Here is an 18,507-nt window from a genome sequence, read left to right on the forward strand (position 1 = left end):
TCTCCAAAGATGTTGACATCTTATAAGTGTTCTAATAAGAAAGTAGGGGAAATGCAATGCCTAATAGTTACAAATACAGGACCAATCTCCTGTTTGCAAAGGATATCTCTGTCCAGACAAGCCATGGACAAAACAAAAGGCAGCAGGAACATCTAAGCTGCAGAAAGACTTTCAAATGCAAATTGCACAGTTTATTTTCACAGTCTATAGGTGTAAATACTGCTTACAAACGAGATTTTTTTTTTTTGACTGTGGAGTATCAGTTAAGAATACTTTCTAAAGGCTATCTCTGCAAGATACTTGTTTTTACTACAGTCCTGTCACAGGAGCAGTAATGTCATCCAAGTGGAGAAGGAAAGAAAAAAAAAAAAAAAACCACAGATATCCCGCTGCCTTTGCATGTCTGCAGCACACTCTTGCTAGCAGAGGATAACTGTCCCTTATACAAACCCCAGACTGAAAATGGTCAACACCAGACTACATGTAGGTGAAGGTTCATGGTCGGAGTTGCATCAGGAGCTCTTGTGAAACTTCAAGCCAAGACAGCAGATGTCGAACAAAATCGGCCACTTTGGCACACTGATACAGACGGCTAGAGTTTAAGGAGGGGAGAGCTAATCTATCGGCAGATCCTTCAGTAGTGTCTGAAATGTACCCATTCCTTTTGATAAATCATCTGTACATCACTTGTTTGTTTGTATTTAAAGCTGTGGGCCAAATCTTCAGCTGCTGTGAAAATAAAGAGAGATCTCTGCAAACTGCTCATCTGGTTATTCTCTGCCTTGGGCTAAATGCTTGCTCAGCAAGTCTATTCAAAGCAGAGTTGATCTCCCAAGTGCACAGAGAAAGTGTAAGAGGGGTGCTGACGCACAGGTCGCTCCTGAGCTCCACTAATCTTACTAAAAAAAAAAAAGGCAGAATTTGTAACTGGGGAAATGGTGAAACATTTCACTAGTCTTTTAGCAGAAACTTTCAGGGAGTCTGCCACAATCTGAAACTACCTCCCCAGTAATAAGGGCTCAAGCCAAGCTCAGTTTCTTCTCTGTCAGCTGTTACAAACCTGAGAAAAATGCACTGGCTTGAAAAGAGAAAGGAGAACAGGGAGAGGGAACAAAAGAAAAATGTATTCAATGGCACACACAAGTAAAGACTGTATTAAGAGGAAAAATCAAGTATTTAATAAATAGTATCTATTTATTAAGTAGATATTTAGTATTATAAGTAGATACTACTTATTAAATACTTCATTTTTCCTATTAACGCCCAATCTCTAACACAGCAAGAGAACAAACTTTATCATAATCCAGGTAAAACTATTTTGTCATGAATCTGTGCTCCTCCCTCCCTCCCCCAACCCACCCAAAGCCAAACACGGACTCAGAGGGCTCACAAGCAGAAGCCTTATATGACACGGATGCTGCCCGTCCACCTCTACTCTCCAGGACTGAAAATATTCGTGGCATGTCCTCGTGTCACACCTGTGGCCAGCACTGCGGCAGCTCCTGCTGCAACCCTCAGGGTCTCACCCACAAACACGGCACGTGGGTTTACTGCATGATGGAGGAAGTCACAACTGTCCATGTATTTGCAGAACAAAATGCTGGGACACGCAGTGCTGACAACAACTCGGCCTCACTCCTAATAAATCTGCCCTGGGAGATTGTTTTGGCCAGAGACTAGGCAGTGATCCCCTACTGCCTCTGAAGGTTGAGGTAAAGATTAATGTATTACATGAAGGCCACGCTATTCAATCCTCCCTTCTGGCAGAGCCCTGGATGCCCCGTTTGGGAGTGCTCACAATTCCCCTCCAGAAGGAAGGCAGCTGCTAAGGCTACAGTACTCCCTGGTTTTCTTTCTGCATCCTCCCTCCAGATCTCTAGTGCCAGGGATCTGAAAGTGAGAGGCTGAGCAGTAGTACTGAACTGTTATGTCTAAAAAATATAGAGATAGATAGATAGATAAAATATGACAGTAGAGAGGGAGCCTTTAAAACAAAAACAAAACAAAATAAAAAAGCATTTTTCTGGTAGTACTGCAGCAGTGCAGAGATTTTGCCACCTATGCAGATGTACAATATGTTGCAAGTATTTTTTTTTTTGTGACAGCAATTTTCATCAAAGCTTTGGGAGTTGCACCTTAAGGATCCTAATGTTTAATTGATCTCAGTGAGTCACCACCCATGCTATGAGTCACCACAATTCAAGCAAGAAGTCAAGATGGAGGATTCTACGTGAAACATGAGATATTTTGGAAGACATCTGGCAAAAGATAATGGATCCAGAAAAGCAACCATTCTGTAACACCGTCGCCGCGGGTGCAGAAATGGATACAGTTTGTGCAGCGAAGCAGAACTCACTCCAAAGTTAAGGAAAGGCTTACGAAAGTCCCTGTGACAATCTGCTGCATGATTGTTATTAGGAGCACAAGTCTTCTTAACTAAGGGCACCTGTAATCAGTCTTCACTTCCTAGTGCCGGAACCGTAACACTGTGGCACCTGAACAAAACGAATAGCCCCTGCAAGAAGGCGGGGACAAGATGCCTACCAAGGATTTGGTTTGCACTGTCTTCATCCTGACTGCACAGGGAAAGGTGATAACAAGACCCGTGAGTTGCAAGAGCAAATGGCCAGGAGGGAAAGTATTCCTGCTCAGCCTGCCTGGAGCCCAGCACAAGAGCCCACAGAAGCTCTGCAAATGCAAGCGGTGGGTTCACAGCTACATCCAGACTGCTGCCAAGAGAGAAGACCCTTGCAAGGCTGGGTTGACTTCACCCTGGGGCAGGTAACTCACCCCACATGCTGCAATCAGCTTCTCAGCCCTCAGAGAAAAGCCCGTCTTCCGGAGGTCCAAGCCCCCAGATATCACCCTTTACTGCGGCAGTCCCCAAACTGCTCTTGGAGAAAAGCCAAGAGCTCCTGTGTGCATCAGGTAATAATTTTAACAACAGTAAAGGGAAATAAAAATCTGTCGCTTGTCACCAAGGTCCACGTATATCGGTCTCTCAGTTCTTCTCCTTCCTGCTTCATCACTTTGTAGCCAAACCGTCAGTTTTCCCTGCATGTCTCTAAAATCCATTTTTTCTCTCCATTTCTCTAAATACCTTGTGTAGTGTGAGTTTAAATTCATGATACCTCCAGGTGCTCACATTTTTCTGAGAAACAAAAGATTAAAAAAAACCCTATATTAAAAAAAAAAATCAAGTGATGTTTTTCATATACTGTATATAATGAAAAACAAGCTGGAGGCAGAGCTCCAAGTAAGCTAACGAGACACTATCAGCAACAAAACCAACAGCAACAACAATAAAAAAAGTCAGTACTTCTACCATAGTATAGCTGCCTTTTCTTAGGCCTGAACTATGGTACTCGCAGTTACAGCTCCTGGAGACCACCGTAGCAAGGCTTCCCTCCAGGCTGCTGCAGGAAAATGCTTCTCAACCCCTAGCCAACAAAGATGCAACCCAACTGCATTTTTAATGTTAATGAAAATATACAAGCTCCAGAAAATGGTGCATTATATAGTAATGCTCAACTTTAGGGAAAATAATTGTGCAATCGAACACTATTAAAAAGCGCAGGAGAAGCCTCGCAGAGGGAGGCACCAGCCCAACCGTGTTACTGACACACATTCCTGAAGAACAGTTGAGGAAGCCCTGGCACACTTTTAATAACACTCCCGTGCCATATGACTGCACAGCTCAGATGTCTCCATATCACGTACTCGGCAGTGACAACAACAGGGCATTTAAAGTAGCAAATCTGCTTCGAGCTTCAAGATTCAGGGCAGTGGTGTCTCTTGAGAGCAAAGCTAGGCCAAGCTCTTCCCAGTCCCAAGTGTTCCTGAGAACACGGGCATTTTTGACCACCAATACAAGCCACTCTTGTAACAACAAAATAAACCCAGGAAGGCTTCTTCAGAAGAAAGAGGATTCATTTTTGTACCTTTTTTGGCCAGCCATATTGAGAATCTCCCACCAACCATAAAAATATGTGAGGAGGAAATCCACCTAAGTGCCTTTCATCCTTATCAGATACAACAGGATTTACGTGGGCAACAACACAAGGATCATTAAAAAAAAAAATCCAGCAAAGAAGCTATTGAGATTTTTGTTCATTTTCTTTAAATAGATGACCGGAATGACATAACCCAAGGCACAGTAAACACCTGCCTTTTAAGCTACTTCCTTATGTTCTAATATTATACCTAAGTTCTGAGCACTTCTCACTTTCTTAACTTTACCATAAGTAGATGCATTCTGTACTGTGGCTTGGTTAAAGATACATAGTCAAATCCTTCTCCTAAACAAGTTTTTACTGAGAAGGTGCAGACTGGTATTTTGAGAGGTTTAAAATCACCGAAGTTTGCAAGAATTTTAAATAATGTAGCAAGAGAAATATTGCTGGTATCACAGTATCACCTTTTGTTCAACCTCTGCCTCCTTCCTGTCCCAAACAAATTTGGGGTCCTTAGTCCCATACACTGGAGCTTACTAATGGAGCAGACATCAGGATTTGTTTTGTTTAGTTTCTTCATTGGCCAATTTTTCTTCATGCAGGAATAACATTTTCCCCACATTTCTTTCTTTGAAACCAGTAAACCATTTCAGACCAGGGCAGACGACTGGCAGAGAAAGTTGCAGCCAAAAAAAGTTACTCATGGACCATTAGTCTCTAAATGAAAAATGTCAGGCAGCTTTTGCTGTAGATACAACTGCCTGGACCATGTATAATTTTGAGAAGTGAAAAAAAAAAAAAAAAAAGAGAGAGAGAGAGAGAGAAAAGAAAGACCCCTTACTTTTGACTAATGCCAAGGGATTTGGATGTTATCAGGACAGTGGGAGAAGGGGGAAGAGCGAAGAGGAGGGAACATTCCAGTGAGACGCATGCTTAGGAGCCTTCCAAGAAGGATATAATTAGATCATGCAGTGTTGTGTGAAAGCAATTTCATGTACCTATGAAAACAGTCTCCATCACTGCAAAACAGTACAGGGCTGTACAGCAGAGGACTTCACCAATTTACCTAATGGCTTCTAAAGTTTAACATGGCTGAAATTGCTGAAATACATCCCTCATAACCGCGTTTTCAGGTATGCATGACTTGGCTGTGAAACTTCCACATTAATTTTTGAAGCAAACTTTTTTTAGGCCTAGTACTTCAATCTCCGAAATGAAATGCTGTCTCAGGCCACACATCGCTACACGAATGGGAAGACACGAAAGCCGCATTTCCACCTGAACTTTTACGAACTTCTGCTCAGTTGGGCAGACGGGAAAGCTACGGCACAGGGCGTGTGGCACTAGTCACGGCCAGAGCGGCTGAAACACGCGGGCTCGTACGTTAGTCATGCAGCTGCTGGGCAATGCTCCCCACCGGCACGCGACCAGCTGCAGCCACATTCCCCCCTTGCCATCCGTGTGGGTGACATCGGGACCAGTCCCGCATCCTGCGTTACAGCACTCCATACGTCTCCATTCGGCCACACGGATTCGCTCCACGCTACAGCATAGCCCTAATATCTGCTTTGCCGTTACGGAGGGAGCAGCGCGGCCGCGCGACACCCGCCCACGAACACCGGCGCCTGCGGCAGGCCGTGGACTTTGCCTCAGTGACCGGCAGCGAGAAGTTTGCCCCTCTCTCCAACCCATCCTGCAGCCTATCACAAGCAGGGGAAGTATATTTATATATATGTTTTTTGTAGGGGTTTTTTTTGACTTCTTTCCACTGGTTCAGCATAGAGGGAACAAACAACTGACTGCACCAGGACACCTGAGGGACTCGCATAACAGACTGTTCCAGCAGCATGGCAATCAAACTCCACAAACTTGCAAGAAAATAAAGAAAAGAAAGAAAAACAAACCAAAACAAATACAAAAAAAAATCCACAACCTTTATTTTACAGCCAGTAACACTGACATTGAAACATTTTTTTCTAGCTGAACACATCTTTACTAAACTATTCCTCAGTCTATTCCATGGGCAAAATACCCACCAAACACGTCAGCAGAATTCCAAGATGAAAAGATGCCATCTAAAATGCCACAGAAATGAAAAAGTTTCATCTATCTTTCAACTTCACTTTTTAATCAGGAGTAATGAGCTCTTCTGTTCCCAACCTTGCTCTCACCACAGACCGGTGCCTTTTCCCCAACAAGGCAGGGAAGAAGGAAGTTTGTTGAGTAAATAACGATCAGTAATACAGTAACAATTAAAATATGATTTGTTAATCATATGACACCGAACACTCATCATGATTAAATCAATTTTAACGGAAGCCACACACCACCCACTTCTCCTCCACTTCTGCCTTTACTCTCAGGGGCTGCAGCTCTCTCTATTCTAACGTATTTGATCTTCCCCAGCCTTTACCCTTCCCAGACTAGGCAACTAACTTGTTTCTCAGCTGAGGTGATCTCCTTCACTTTTTCCAATCCCACAGTGTAAACTAACATCAAAGTTTTGACAGAAAAAAAAAATCTCCATGTTGTAATTGTGTATCTTTTTTTCATTCTGCTGTTGTCCAGAAACAAGTGTCACAAATCTGAATTTAAGTTTTAATGTTTGCTTTACGGGCCATAGCTGCTTGCCTGAGGAGGCAGCAATGCCTACCAACAGGAAATGACAGACACACCAGGAAAAATAAAAAAGAGTTTTACTGGCATCTCTCAGTTTTCAACTTTATTCTCAAAAAGTTATTTGCTGGCTTTGCAACCAGACAACGAAAGAAGTTGAACAAGATCAAGTTTGTCAAAGGTCTAAGCACTATAAATGGAAACCATACTTAAAACACTAACATTTTAGTTAAATATTAACATTCACTGTCATCCGATTATCAAACCCAAGTTCATACTTTGAACACTGACATTTTTCAGACAGACAAAACTATGGATATGTAAAACATACAGCAGGGTTGGGCTGACACAGCAGGCAGCTAATATACTCACAGGGGTTTCTTAAAAACTGGGGGAAAATCTTGAAAATGCCAAACATGGCATAAAACTCTGAAATGGAGAAGAGAGAAGCAGCAAATCTCTGAACGAGTGAAATATGTACTCAAAGCCACCATAGATTAATAAGTAAATAAAAATCAAACACCTTAATTTTATCATTTAATTATTCCTGCTGCAACCTGGCCTTCTCATCGAGAATGACAGTTGTTAGAACCCAGGCAAGAAGAAAAGAAGGGAAAAAAAAAAGTGGGTCTAAAAATAATTCAGAATTAAATAAATATTAATCAAAAGGTAGAAATGATAAAATACTCAACTTGTTCTGCAAATCGAAGCAAGGCACTGGTCTGTCAAAAACATACTGTTTATGCAGACTATGTCTTACAAAGTCCTGGGAGATAGTGCAGCAGAGAAGGTCTTGTGGTTTGATTTATATTCCTTATCCTTAAAATATTTTTAATCTGGATATTGCAACATTGTATAAAGACTTACAGATTTTGGTGGGGAGGACAAGAGCAGATTAGACAATTCCTGGACACTGAGGAGCAACAGAAAGATAGCATTTGATAAGAAATTATTCCTTAAGAACTGTTGAAAGTTGAAATACCTTTCAAGAGCACCAGACCAGTACGTGCTCAGAAAAGAGCGTGCCAAAAGCAGCTATAATGGCAGCATCTAGATATGGCTAGTCAACATTTTTCTGGACCTTACAAATAACATTCCTGTTCTCTCAACTTCATTACTTGTGGATCTAAATAGACATTAAAACCACCATTGGAGCATGTTTACTTATTTGGTCTTTTCTTCTTGTATTTCAGTAGGAGAACAGTCCCACTTGGGGCTCTCCATCTGCTGTGAACTGAAGACAGAAAAAAAGATACATCTATCTCCTCCCAGGAAGAAGATGAGAGAGAAAGAAGTGAACTCGTCATGACAGCCCAGACATTCGCTTATATCATTTAATAAAGTACAGGAAGGCATTCAGGTGCTGCAGCAGCGAGGACAGTATGTATATAATAATGTATATGGAAAGATGATAAGAACTGTAAAGGTGCATGCGAGAGTAGCAAGGCAAGACAGAGAAGTACATGCCTTGCACCACCTTTCTCCCAAGTGACGGGTCCCACTCAGTCCCTAACTCCCTGAGCACTGTTGCTCTTGTGGAGACAGAAGCTTCAGCCCCAAACCCACACACGCACTGCGGTCACCAGCTGCCCATGCACAGCAGCACTGATGCACCTCCAGGCCCATGGGAACACGGACTCCATATTCCCAGTTCGTACGATGTGGCCTGGACCAGTCACAGCTATCGGACAGACACATTGCTCACCGCTGCTGCCCGCGTGTGGGCTGGAGCACTCAGCGCTGGAACCGTTTTCGCTCAACACCTCTGCCACAACCTCTATTAGAAGTTCTCCTAGTATCTCCTTTCTCTTTGAAGGCCCTCAAGGGCTTTCCTCATGCTTATTTATGAAAAATAACTGCGTACCTAAGAGGGCACCATCTCTCGAAAAGTCAAGCGTTGAAAGCACGGTACTGGAGCTAAGCACATGCTTAAGGGTCTGAGACTGGAGCTCAAGACAGAGTAAAGCAAGAACTGGAAACTCAGCCCTGTTGCGCAGTTGCAGCATCTTTTTATGATAAGATCCTCTGATATTTTATACATCATTGCAGCAAGCAGATTCCTCTCCTGTACAGCAAGACTTCAGCCTAATTAATTCAACAGTTACTCATGGATAAGCCAGAATCACCCAGGCTATACCGAGAGAAAAATAGGAGGATGAAAGAATATGAAAGAGAGCAAGAACACCATTCCCAAGCAGAGACTGTGCAATGTAATGCCAGAGGAAACTAGACAGAAATAAATGGTCTGATGGGGAAAACAAAAGACAAAGTACACAAAGCTTTAGATTCCTTCCACTATTTTCTAAATTTAACAGCTCTCCAGAACTTATTTGGAAAGCTTTAATTTAAAATTTTGCACCATTACCAAGGTTAAGGTTTCCTTAACTAGCAGTTAAGGAAAATTATGACTCAAACTATTCTAGATGTTTTTTAATAATAATAATTCAAAAAAAAAAGGGGCCACAACCATAGTTTGCTGGCCTGTAATCCTCATCTTCGTGTTACCATGACAAACATACAAACTACCTCCAAATTAGATGCCTTCCTGAATGCCAGTGCCCCCTCTTTTACAGTTAATTTAAGAAAACTTAGGTCATCTTTTACAATCTCTATCTTGTAGCCAAAGAAAGAGGTAAAACAGCAAAGTTACTGAGAAAATAGCATTTAAAACTGCTTAACCAATTGGTAAATGTACACCATAGCTCAATAATTTCTACTGTAACATACCAAAACATAAGCAGAGTTGGTATATTAAAACCAAATGGTTGAGAAGCAAAATCTATTAAGGGAGGAAAAAAAAACCCCAAAACTCAGCATTTCAAACATCACATCCATACAGAAAAACTTGGTTTCAAGTACATAGAGATAACAAGAAAGACAAAATGCTCAGGCCTAAGTTTTGGAAAGCTGAAGATTCTTCTGAAGCAATAGGACCTACTTTCTGGAAGGATGAGTATTCCTTCTACAAATGATACAAACTTTATTTATGTTAGGCTGAAATCAGATTCCTGTATCCAAGACACAGTATCTTGAAGTTGAAAATAAACATTATAAACTCAACGTACTTTCCCTCTAGCGAAGAAAATCCATAGCAAATAAAAAAACATAACACTGTCCAAATTCTAACATCAATATTGGTCTTACTGCAGTTTCCATTTGCTAGATCAATAGCTTAAAAATGTTTTGGCCCTATATATAACAACTGCCCCCAAAAGAACAAATAAAACAACTAAGCCCCCTAGACAAGCATTTACCTCAAGCACCAACATGCAATAATTTACTGTTTGCAGGCTGACAGAAAACAATTCCACTCAGCTTGAAACACCTGGAAACACTGGTACAGCTCCCAAATAAACATCCACTTCACTCTACCCCGTCAGAAGCTCACCCGGGATTTTGCACCCTTGTTCAGGGCGTTGCACGTTAGCACCTTGATAACCAGAACGTTTCATCAACCCTGTTTGACCAAAACAGGCAACTGCCCAAGGAGCCTCAGCAGGGACAGTCAGCTCTCTTTGCTTATTAAAAATCACAAAGCAGCCTGGGATCATTCAGATTGGCAACCGCTATTAGGTAACCCGCAGAGTGAAGACACAACATTTGGCATCCCTCTCCATAGCTGAGAAAGCCATAAAATTAGTAATAGTAGGGTGTGTGTGATATACTGGCTTTGATCTTACTGCTTCTGACCCAAATACTGGACTGTGTACAACTCAGGGTTTTAATAGACTCGGGACTAAGCCGAAGCTAGTCAGCTAGGAGACAATATGGACAAGACAAATCCTGGCAGTTACAGAAAGAGAAGGATCGCTGTATTATATCCGATTTTTGGAGTCCCTTCTCAGAGACAAGCCAGCTACAGGACACTCAGAAATGATTCAGAAGAATCAAAGATTCATTCACTCCTCCAGTGTGCACCTGGAAAGAGCGGCAGTGCTGCTAGTCTAGGAAGCACTTTGCCAGAGAGATCCCTGCACAGTGATCTGCAGGTATAGCCTGAAAGCATGCTTGGGAGAGAGGATGGGTGCACATTTCAATACCCATGAAACACCACTCTGCAAACAGTGCAGGGTTTGTCATCGCTGCATCAGGTGGAGGTTTATTTGTTGTAGCGTTTGCGGTTACCGGCAGGTACCTACAAGAATCCCATGAGACAACATCACGGGTGTCACTGCGCAGAGCCGTTTCATCCTATGAACTCATCAGAAAAGCCACATTTAAAAAATAGTAGTAACAATAATACATGCATTTAAAAACAAAGTTTTCTGCCAGTTTTGCAAGCCGAGTCAGCTCAAGACACGGCCACAAAATTGCCAGGGCAGCCTTAAAAGAAAGGAAACACAGGCTGGCAAGGCACAGATATCTCCTAGCAGGGGCAAAGGGCATCACATCACAGCTTGAATTGATCTCCCTTCACTCCACAGCAGAACTGCCCCCTGGCCAGCAGCACGGCTTGGGCTTCTCCCCCAGATTAAGCTCCTTTCTTGGAAGGGACTGTTTGTTACAGAGAGCAAAGGAGAAAGATCGAACCAGTGGCAAATAGGTAAAAATCGCAGCACGTTACTTGGGAAAGTAGATGACTCAACCCAAATCAAGTGGGACGTTAAGAGCCAAGAGGAACAGCATTGCAGCAAAATAAGGCATCTGGAGTGGAAAAGCAGCCACAACAGGAATTCCCTCGTGACGAGACATGAAATATTATTACATAATTGTTCTGAGCGATTAAAAAGCGGTCTTCAACCAACCACTTCTCTCCTTCTTCCGCACCCCCAGGAGGGGGAATGATCTGGAAGGCTGGAAATGCGTGCAGGGGGATGCTGCGCCATCACTGGCTACAATTTAATCAAGTCTCGGTCGTTGCCCATCATCAGCTTTTGGTGCCCATTAGACAAATTAGCAGGCAGAAGAACAAACAAACCCGGTACATAATGCAGTCGGACAGGTCAGCCTGGTAACGGAGTGTAACAACAACCATGAATCCTGCAAGCAAGAGCTTCTCGGGAAACTTTGCCCCAAGATTACAGATGGCTGTGCAGATAGAAGATCCAAGCATGAAAGAGGTTAGCAAGAGACTTTCCAAAGTCCCTGCTGAACATGCGCTGCAACCTCCTGCAGCGTGGTTTCATGGCCATTTAAATTTAGTTGTGAAATGCTGCGTTTTGCACTAATGCCAAGAGCTTATCTGAACTGTTGCTTAGCAAAATGGGAAAAGTGAGACCTCAGGTTTCCCCTTTGCAAAAAAGGAGAGTATTTCTCAGCATCCTTCCTTCGCAGCGATGAGATAGGTGTACTATATCAAGGGCAGATTTTATTACTAGCCCTTCGCACGAAAGGTAGTTCAGGACACCTAGCTCACAAACGCTACACGCTCACTCTGTTTATAGCAATGTGAAAACCCTGCAAGAAACATTTAGCAGTGCAAAATTGTCACAGAGGAAGACATTTAAATTTGAACCAAGCTGAGGTCCAAGATTTATGTACCAAGTCAGGACATTAGCTCAGATCCATGATTTAATATGGCCACTGGAATTCCTGTGGTTAAATTATGCATCTGACCTCTTCACTGTATGTATTTCAACAGTCTTAAATAATAAGCAGTATGTTCTTTATTACCATTTCCAGTTCTAATGACTGGCAAGACTATAAAAAGCAGCATTCCCAGGGACTCTGCCAGTCAGGACTCAGGTCAGGGCAGTGGCAGCGCTTTGCACGGCAATGCCACCCTTCACGAAACGTGCAAGGCCACCTTTGGCTCCAGCAAGGGCTCACAGCGAAGCAGGGACGAACAAAGCCCAGAGTAGGGCTGGAAATGGCAACATCTCAACTCCGTGGATCCCAAGCATGACAGAGGTTACAAGAAAAAAAAAAAAAAAAAAAGGCACCAGGGGAGGAGGAGCTGATAAAGCAGGGACAGAAAGACAACATCTGATGAAGGGTACCTTTAGGAGAGGCTACAGAGACAACAAAACTCATAGTTTCCAGCCAGCTCCCTGCTCCTGAGCGGCAGAAGACAGAAGGCTCCCGTGCACGCAACAAAACAGAGAGCAGAAAATAAGCTCCCCATGGAATAAAACAAGAACTGTTTTACCATTTTTGAAGACAAAAAGGAAAAACAAAAAGCAACAGAACATTCATCAGTGATTAACTTGGACTGCTGAAGATGAGAACAAGAGTATTTACTGGCCAAAGAAAAGCACATGTTTTTATTAATATACTTTTGGCTCTCTTTATGATACTTCAATATAACCTCTGGCTATTACACCAATGAGTGTGTATTAGACTAAGATAGATTTAATAAAATTCTATTTAGAAAGATGAGAACATTGCATAATCCGTTACAGAAACAAGTCTATTTTTGAGGGAAGTTAAGGGAAATCCGAACATCCAGTTTTCTGAATTCACGAGGACAGCTCTTTTACAAAGGATGGAGGGAGGCTGTAGGAAGAGTGAGCAGTTACAAGAACTTCTCCTGCAATATCAGAAACCCTGGTGATCTACAAGAGAGGAGGACTGAATTAAGCTAGATTGACATTCTGTTTGGGTTTCTCCTCTATTTCTTCATTAGGATAAAAACAGACAGCACACCCACCCAAAGCAACCCAATAACAAAACAAAACAGAATAAAACAAACTAAGGAGAAATTCTGACCCTGAGAAAACAACCTAATTATAATTATATGGGATTACAAATCAAAGAGAAAGAGCTGCCAAGTTTTTGGAAGCAAATATACACAAAAAATAAAAACTCTACAGTGAAGAAAAAAAGCCTCAGTTTGAAAGGATGATTATTATTCTTTTCAATACAAAACAAGACAGCAGGGACCACAACTGTTTATTTATCCATTAAAATTGATCTGCCCTTTACAGCAAGTTTTTCCAAGGAACAGTTTTTAATTAAAAGAAAAAAAAAACATAACTACAGCATGCAAGATAGCAAACTAAATCTCTCTCGACCTTTTACAGCTGACAATGATGACCTTCAAAACTCTCAACATTTCAAAAAATTTTAGTTTACACTAAAAAAGAAATATTTCAAGACCATTTTCTGCTGCCTGCATCATCAGAATTAAGCCCTAAAACATAAGAACAGCCGTCTTAAGTTAGAAACAGGAGAAAGATCTACCTCACTTAGATGTCGAATTTCATTAGGCACTTTTACACCACAAACCACTCCAAGTTCACCATGTGCTTGTATTTCTTGCATGCTAGGGGTGTAATCAGGGTTTTAGAATTCATCCAGGATTCACATTTCTAGAGGATTTCCTTTACTTATTTTTCCCCACTAGTGCACACCCTTTCAAGGGACACAAAGAAAAACTTAAAGAATTTTCAATAATTATGCATGCAGCTTGACCAAAGCCCAATCATGCTGGTCATCTGATTATTGCTGCATTTCTTTTTCCCTACTAGATAAGCACAGTTAATCCAAAACCCTGCTCCCAGGCAGGAACTCATTTTTGCTGAGCTTGGGGGTTTGAGGTGAAGGGAACTACTTTCGTGTTGTAACATTTTCATTTTGCATTTCCAAGAGCTACAGCTAGCTGCCAGTTATGGTGTATGAGGCCTGCACAGAGATGGCACAGCTTGCACCTGGCTGCTGGCAGAGCACCCAAACCTCTCAGGTGAAAAGGCATCAGCAAAAGCGGAGTAACAGCAGGGAGCAGTGCAGCCTTCTCCACAAAGATTTTTCCACCTTACCCTCATATCACAAAATATAAAGCAGAGCAGCGTGTGCTTCCCACCTCTGAAGAAGTACAACTTGTGTAAGACGATTCCCCTTTTGTCACTCTACTGAAAGCATTACCCAGGGTACACAGCAAGAACCAAGAAAAACTTTGGTTTCCCCTAGCACTGAGCATCTCATGAGCTTTCCTCCAAAAACCTCAACTTGATTGGGGTTTGTGAGGCAGTTTCAGCACATTTGCAAACAGAGGAGCAACGTAGCAACTCGAGCTTCCTCTAAGCTCATGAGCTCGTCCTGGCTGGCAACTCTCACGCATGCCTGTAGCATCTGTCCATGGGACAGGTGCCCAAGGGGCTACCAAAGAGAGACCCGTGTTCCAGGGCTGGTGTGACAATTGCCATCACTGGCACCACAGCCAGCCACCAAAAATCCCCCGTTGAGACTTAACTTTACAGCTTTGTGCCACCACCAGCACCCAGGTACAACCCCCCAGAAGTCCTGGGGCAACAACAGGGAGGTTAGAGGGATTTACTGCAGGCCGGGTGGTCACAACTGACACGGCATCACCATCACATCGCAGCGAGCATATCCATGCTGGGGTGCCTCACTCCCCCCTGCCTGGGCGCAGCGGGACCCCCAAGGGGCTGTGGTGTCAAAGTGGGGGTGACACTCAGAAGAGAGAGTGGGAAAACCAGAAAACGGGACGCTCTGCTCACCTTGCTGACGACGTTCTGCACGAGGCCGGCTCTGATGCGGTAGTGCCACTCGTGGCACTCGCACTCGCTGGCATTGCCCGCCGCCGGCGTGGGCAGCACGGGCGACGGCGTTGGGAAGAGGCTGCCGTTGCCGCTGTGGTTGGCGGGCCCCGGCGCCAGGTAGCTGCTCCAGTTGCCCTGCCCGTCCGCCTCCCGGCACCAGAAGTCGGGCTGGTCCAGGAGGAAGGAGTCCGAGAACTTGCTGAAGCCGATGAAGAGCGCCGGGATCCAGGTGAGCAGCACCAGGGTGCGCTGGTACCCGCCGCCCAGGCCGCCGAGGAAGGGCAGCACGGAGCCGTCGTAGTCGAGGAGCAGCGGGCTGCAGGCGGCGGCCGGCGGCAGCGCCTGGATCTCGGCCCCGGCCCCGGCGGGCGGCCCCGGGGGGGCGGCGGCGCCCGCGGGCACCGAGCCGTTCTCCTCCCCGCCGCCCGCCTCGCGTCGCCGCTCTATCGCCATGCAGCCCGCGGGGAGCCTCGCATAGGGGACGAGGGCGGGAGGGAGCGAGGGAGGGAGCGAGGAGGGAGGCGGGCGCTGGCGGCCGGCGAGGGGGCGCCTCCGGCTACCGGCGGCCGCGGCGCTCGGCGCGGTTCAAACCGGAGGGCAGCGTCTGCCCCGGCTCCGCGCACACGCGCGCCTTGTTCACGGGCTCCCGGTGCGCGGCAGGAGGCCGGTGGAGGGGGGAGGGAAGGACGGAGAGGAGCGAAGGAAGGGGAGGCTCCGAGGAAGCCCCTCGCCCGCACCCTGCGACCACGGAGCGCTGCAGCTGCCGGCAGCGTCCCCCCCTCCGCGCCTCGCCTGTGCGTCAAGCCGCACTCATCCCCCTCACCCTTCCCCCTCCGAGAGGCACCGCCGAAAAGAAAAGGAAGGATCCAGCCGGATCCGAGCATGCAGTGGGCCAAAGGAGAGGGAGGGGGAAGGGAAGAAGAGGGAAAAAAAAATAAGAAAAACCACCCCACAAAGCAAACCCTGCAACAACAAACCAAGCAGAACCGGTGCAGCAAGGCGCTACGAACACGCCTCCTCTCCCGCTTTTGGTGAGGAGGAGGAGGAGGAGGAGGAGGGAGGAGGAGAGGGAAGGCAAAGAAAGGAGGAGGAGAGAATAACAGCTCCCGATGCGGCTTCCCAGCTCCGAGCCCGCCTAAGGGTCCCCTCCCGGATACGGCAGCGGCCCCCGGCGCCCCCCGGCGGCCCCAGGCAGCCCCCCGCGCCGCACATCTGGCTCGGGCAGCGGGGCGGCCCCGCCGGCCCCTCCGCGGCGCGGGCTGCGGGCGGCGCGGCCGCCAGCGCGGGGCCCCGCCGGAGCCTCCTGCGGCAGCCGCGCTCGCTCCGCCCGCACGAAGCGCCCCCGGCCTCGGCCGCGCGCCCTCCGCGCCCTCCGCGCTGCGCCCCGCTCCGCTCCGCTCCGCCCCGCGGGGCCGGCCCCGCACCTGCGCCCGCAGCGCCCGCGGCCCGGCCCGGCTCCCCCCGCTGCCGCCGGGGGCGGGACGGGGAGGGCGCGGGGCGGCCCCGCGCGGGGCTCCGCGCCGCCCCGCGGGCCCGAGGCAGGTGCCGGGCGGCGGGCGCGCGTCCCTGCCCGTGATCTGCCCGCTGTCCTGTCCGTAACGCAGGAGAGCGGCGGGGCCTGCGGCTGGGAGGGCGCGCGGGGGACAGACCTGGCAGGGCCGGAGGGGAAACCGCAACGGGGAGCGGAGCGTTTCTGCGAGCGAGCGGGAGCCCCGCAAGCCTGAGCGCCTGCTCAGCCGGGTGAACAAGCCACCCCGCGCTTGCAAAAATCATAGGGACCCCTCACATTAATGGTGAAATAATCGCAAACACCAATTTTGCTTGCTGCGATTAAGGACACTATTCACTTGCACTTCTTTCTGCTAGGAAAAAAGGACCAATATTTTTTCTCCCTTTTTTTTTCCCTTATTCTGTTTGTGCATTTTTTCATGCTGCTTAAGTGCATCCCCTTGCCTATTTCAATGCAGTGCATTTATGTACAGGATTGTAAGGCTTTAAGTTACTTTTCGAGAAAAAAAGATCTTTCAAATTTGTGGAACTTACCCTATACTTATTTTTACATTAAACTAAATTTATTTCAGCACACAAGTGTCTTAGAGTATTTCATCATGAACCTCAGCCTGTGCAGGACTGAACTAAACAGTTACATTTTCTTTTGGAAGCAGGGAATTAGAGACAACAGATCAATATACACTTGTGCACATGAACTTGATGAGCGAGCACAAGATATTTGTGTGCGTTAGCATGGGACTGGGGTTGCTGCTAAATATAAAAGCAAAAACAATTTGTCAGTGGCCTTTGATTTACTTAAAACACCCTTGCTGATGAGTTCGTGTACGCCGTTATCTCCTCAGATCTTCCTCCCTGTTGCTCTTTCTTTTTATGCCGGATGCCCAAAAAGATTCCCTGCATTAGTGGCTGTCTTGGGTGGCTGTTGGGCCTCCTTCTACTCCCTCCAAGTCTCCTGGTGGAGATTTGGCCTATTCCCTCCACTCATAGACCACTTTCATTTGCAGGAAGCTAGGGAGGAGAGCGGCTTCTGGAGATCACCTTGTCCATCTTTCCCCACCCCACTGGGCTTATCAATCTCCATCATTCCTGACAGATCCCTCTTCTCAGGGATTGCTGACCAGCTCTCTGCAGCCTCCCCGGGCGATCTGGCTGACAGCTCCACTGCCCTACTTGTTTGAAACTTCATCCTTGGGTCAAATTTAAATATTCCTAGCTGAAACATGAACCTGTTACTTCTACTCCACGGAAGTCCTACATTATCTCTTCCTGTTGCCCTTTCTCAAGTGGATGACTGTTACCATGTTCCTGGGTCATGTTTTCCTTATGCTACAATTTATCAACATTTCCTGACATTTCCTAGGCCTCCTATTGCCCTCTGTTCTCTGGTTTCCTTTCGGTTGCTGCACGCAGTAGGCAGCTGTGGTCTTCCCATTGCTGAGCTGTGCCCTGGGTTATGCTTGTGCAGCTGATGAATCCTGCCTGCAGAAACACCTCTTTGCACTGCGTTTGAGCGAGATTCTGTGCTTTTCAAAACATTTCTTGAAGTTGTTTTGAATTCTTCTTTCATGCGCCACAGCGCTTGCAGTCACTCCCAGATGAGTGCCACCTATAAACGTCATTAAAGGAACTCTTCCAGGAGAGAACCCTCTGCGATGCGTCCATCGAGACCTTCACTAATGCACAGATCTGGGCAGCTGTTGCTCTTTGCTCCATAACAAGATCCCTTCCTTTACCACAAAAGGAAATTTGTCCGGTTTGACCCCAATCTCTGTTGACAAGCCCATGGTAATGGTTACTTATCTTGGGTTTCCTTCTGAATGTTTACAAGGTTTGTCTACTTTTACTGGCTGTTTTCTGGCGGCGGAGGGGAGGGAGAATGGCCGCCTGATCTGTTTTTTAATGGCCTTTTAAAGGAAGGCACCACTTTTGCCTTTTTCGGTATGTTCCTTGGTTGGTCTCCCTGGACTCTCAAAGATAAACACTCT

The 18,507-nt window shown here is 46.0% G+C and overlaps 1 protein-coding gene across 2 annotated transcripts in view; it reads right to left on the minus strand.

The window, feature by feature from the left end:
• SLC22A23 (solute carrier family 22 member 23) overlaps positions 1-15,478 on the minus strand; it is a 102,237-nt gene extending 86,759 nt beyond the window's left edge. For both annotated transcript variants that reach the window (XM_010216085.2, XM_010216078.2), the window contains exon 1: positions 14,969-15,478. In XM_010216085.2, the coding sequence (XP_010214387.2) occupies positions 14,969-15,463 (495 nt within the window). In that variant the 5' untranslated portion in view covers positions 15,464-15,478. The remainder of the gene's footprint in view (positions 1-14,968) is intronic.
• Positions 15,479-18,507: the final 3,029 nt, after the last annotated feature.

The sequence above is a fragment of the Tinamus guttatus genome, unplaced genomic scaffold (assembly GCF_059628265.1).
Source record: "Tinamus guttatus ecotype Peru unplaced genomic scaffold, ASM5962826v1 Tinamus_guttatus_pri_ptg000232l, whole genome shotgun sequence".
NCBI classification, from domain to species: domain Eukaryota; kingdom Metazoa; phylum Chordata; class Aves; order Tinamiformes; family Tinamidae; genus Tinamus; species Tinamus guttatus.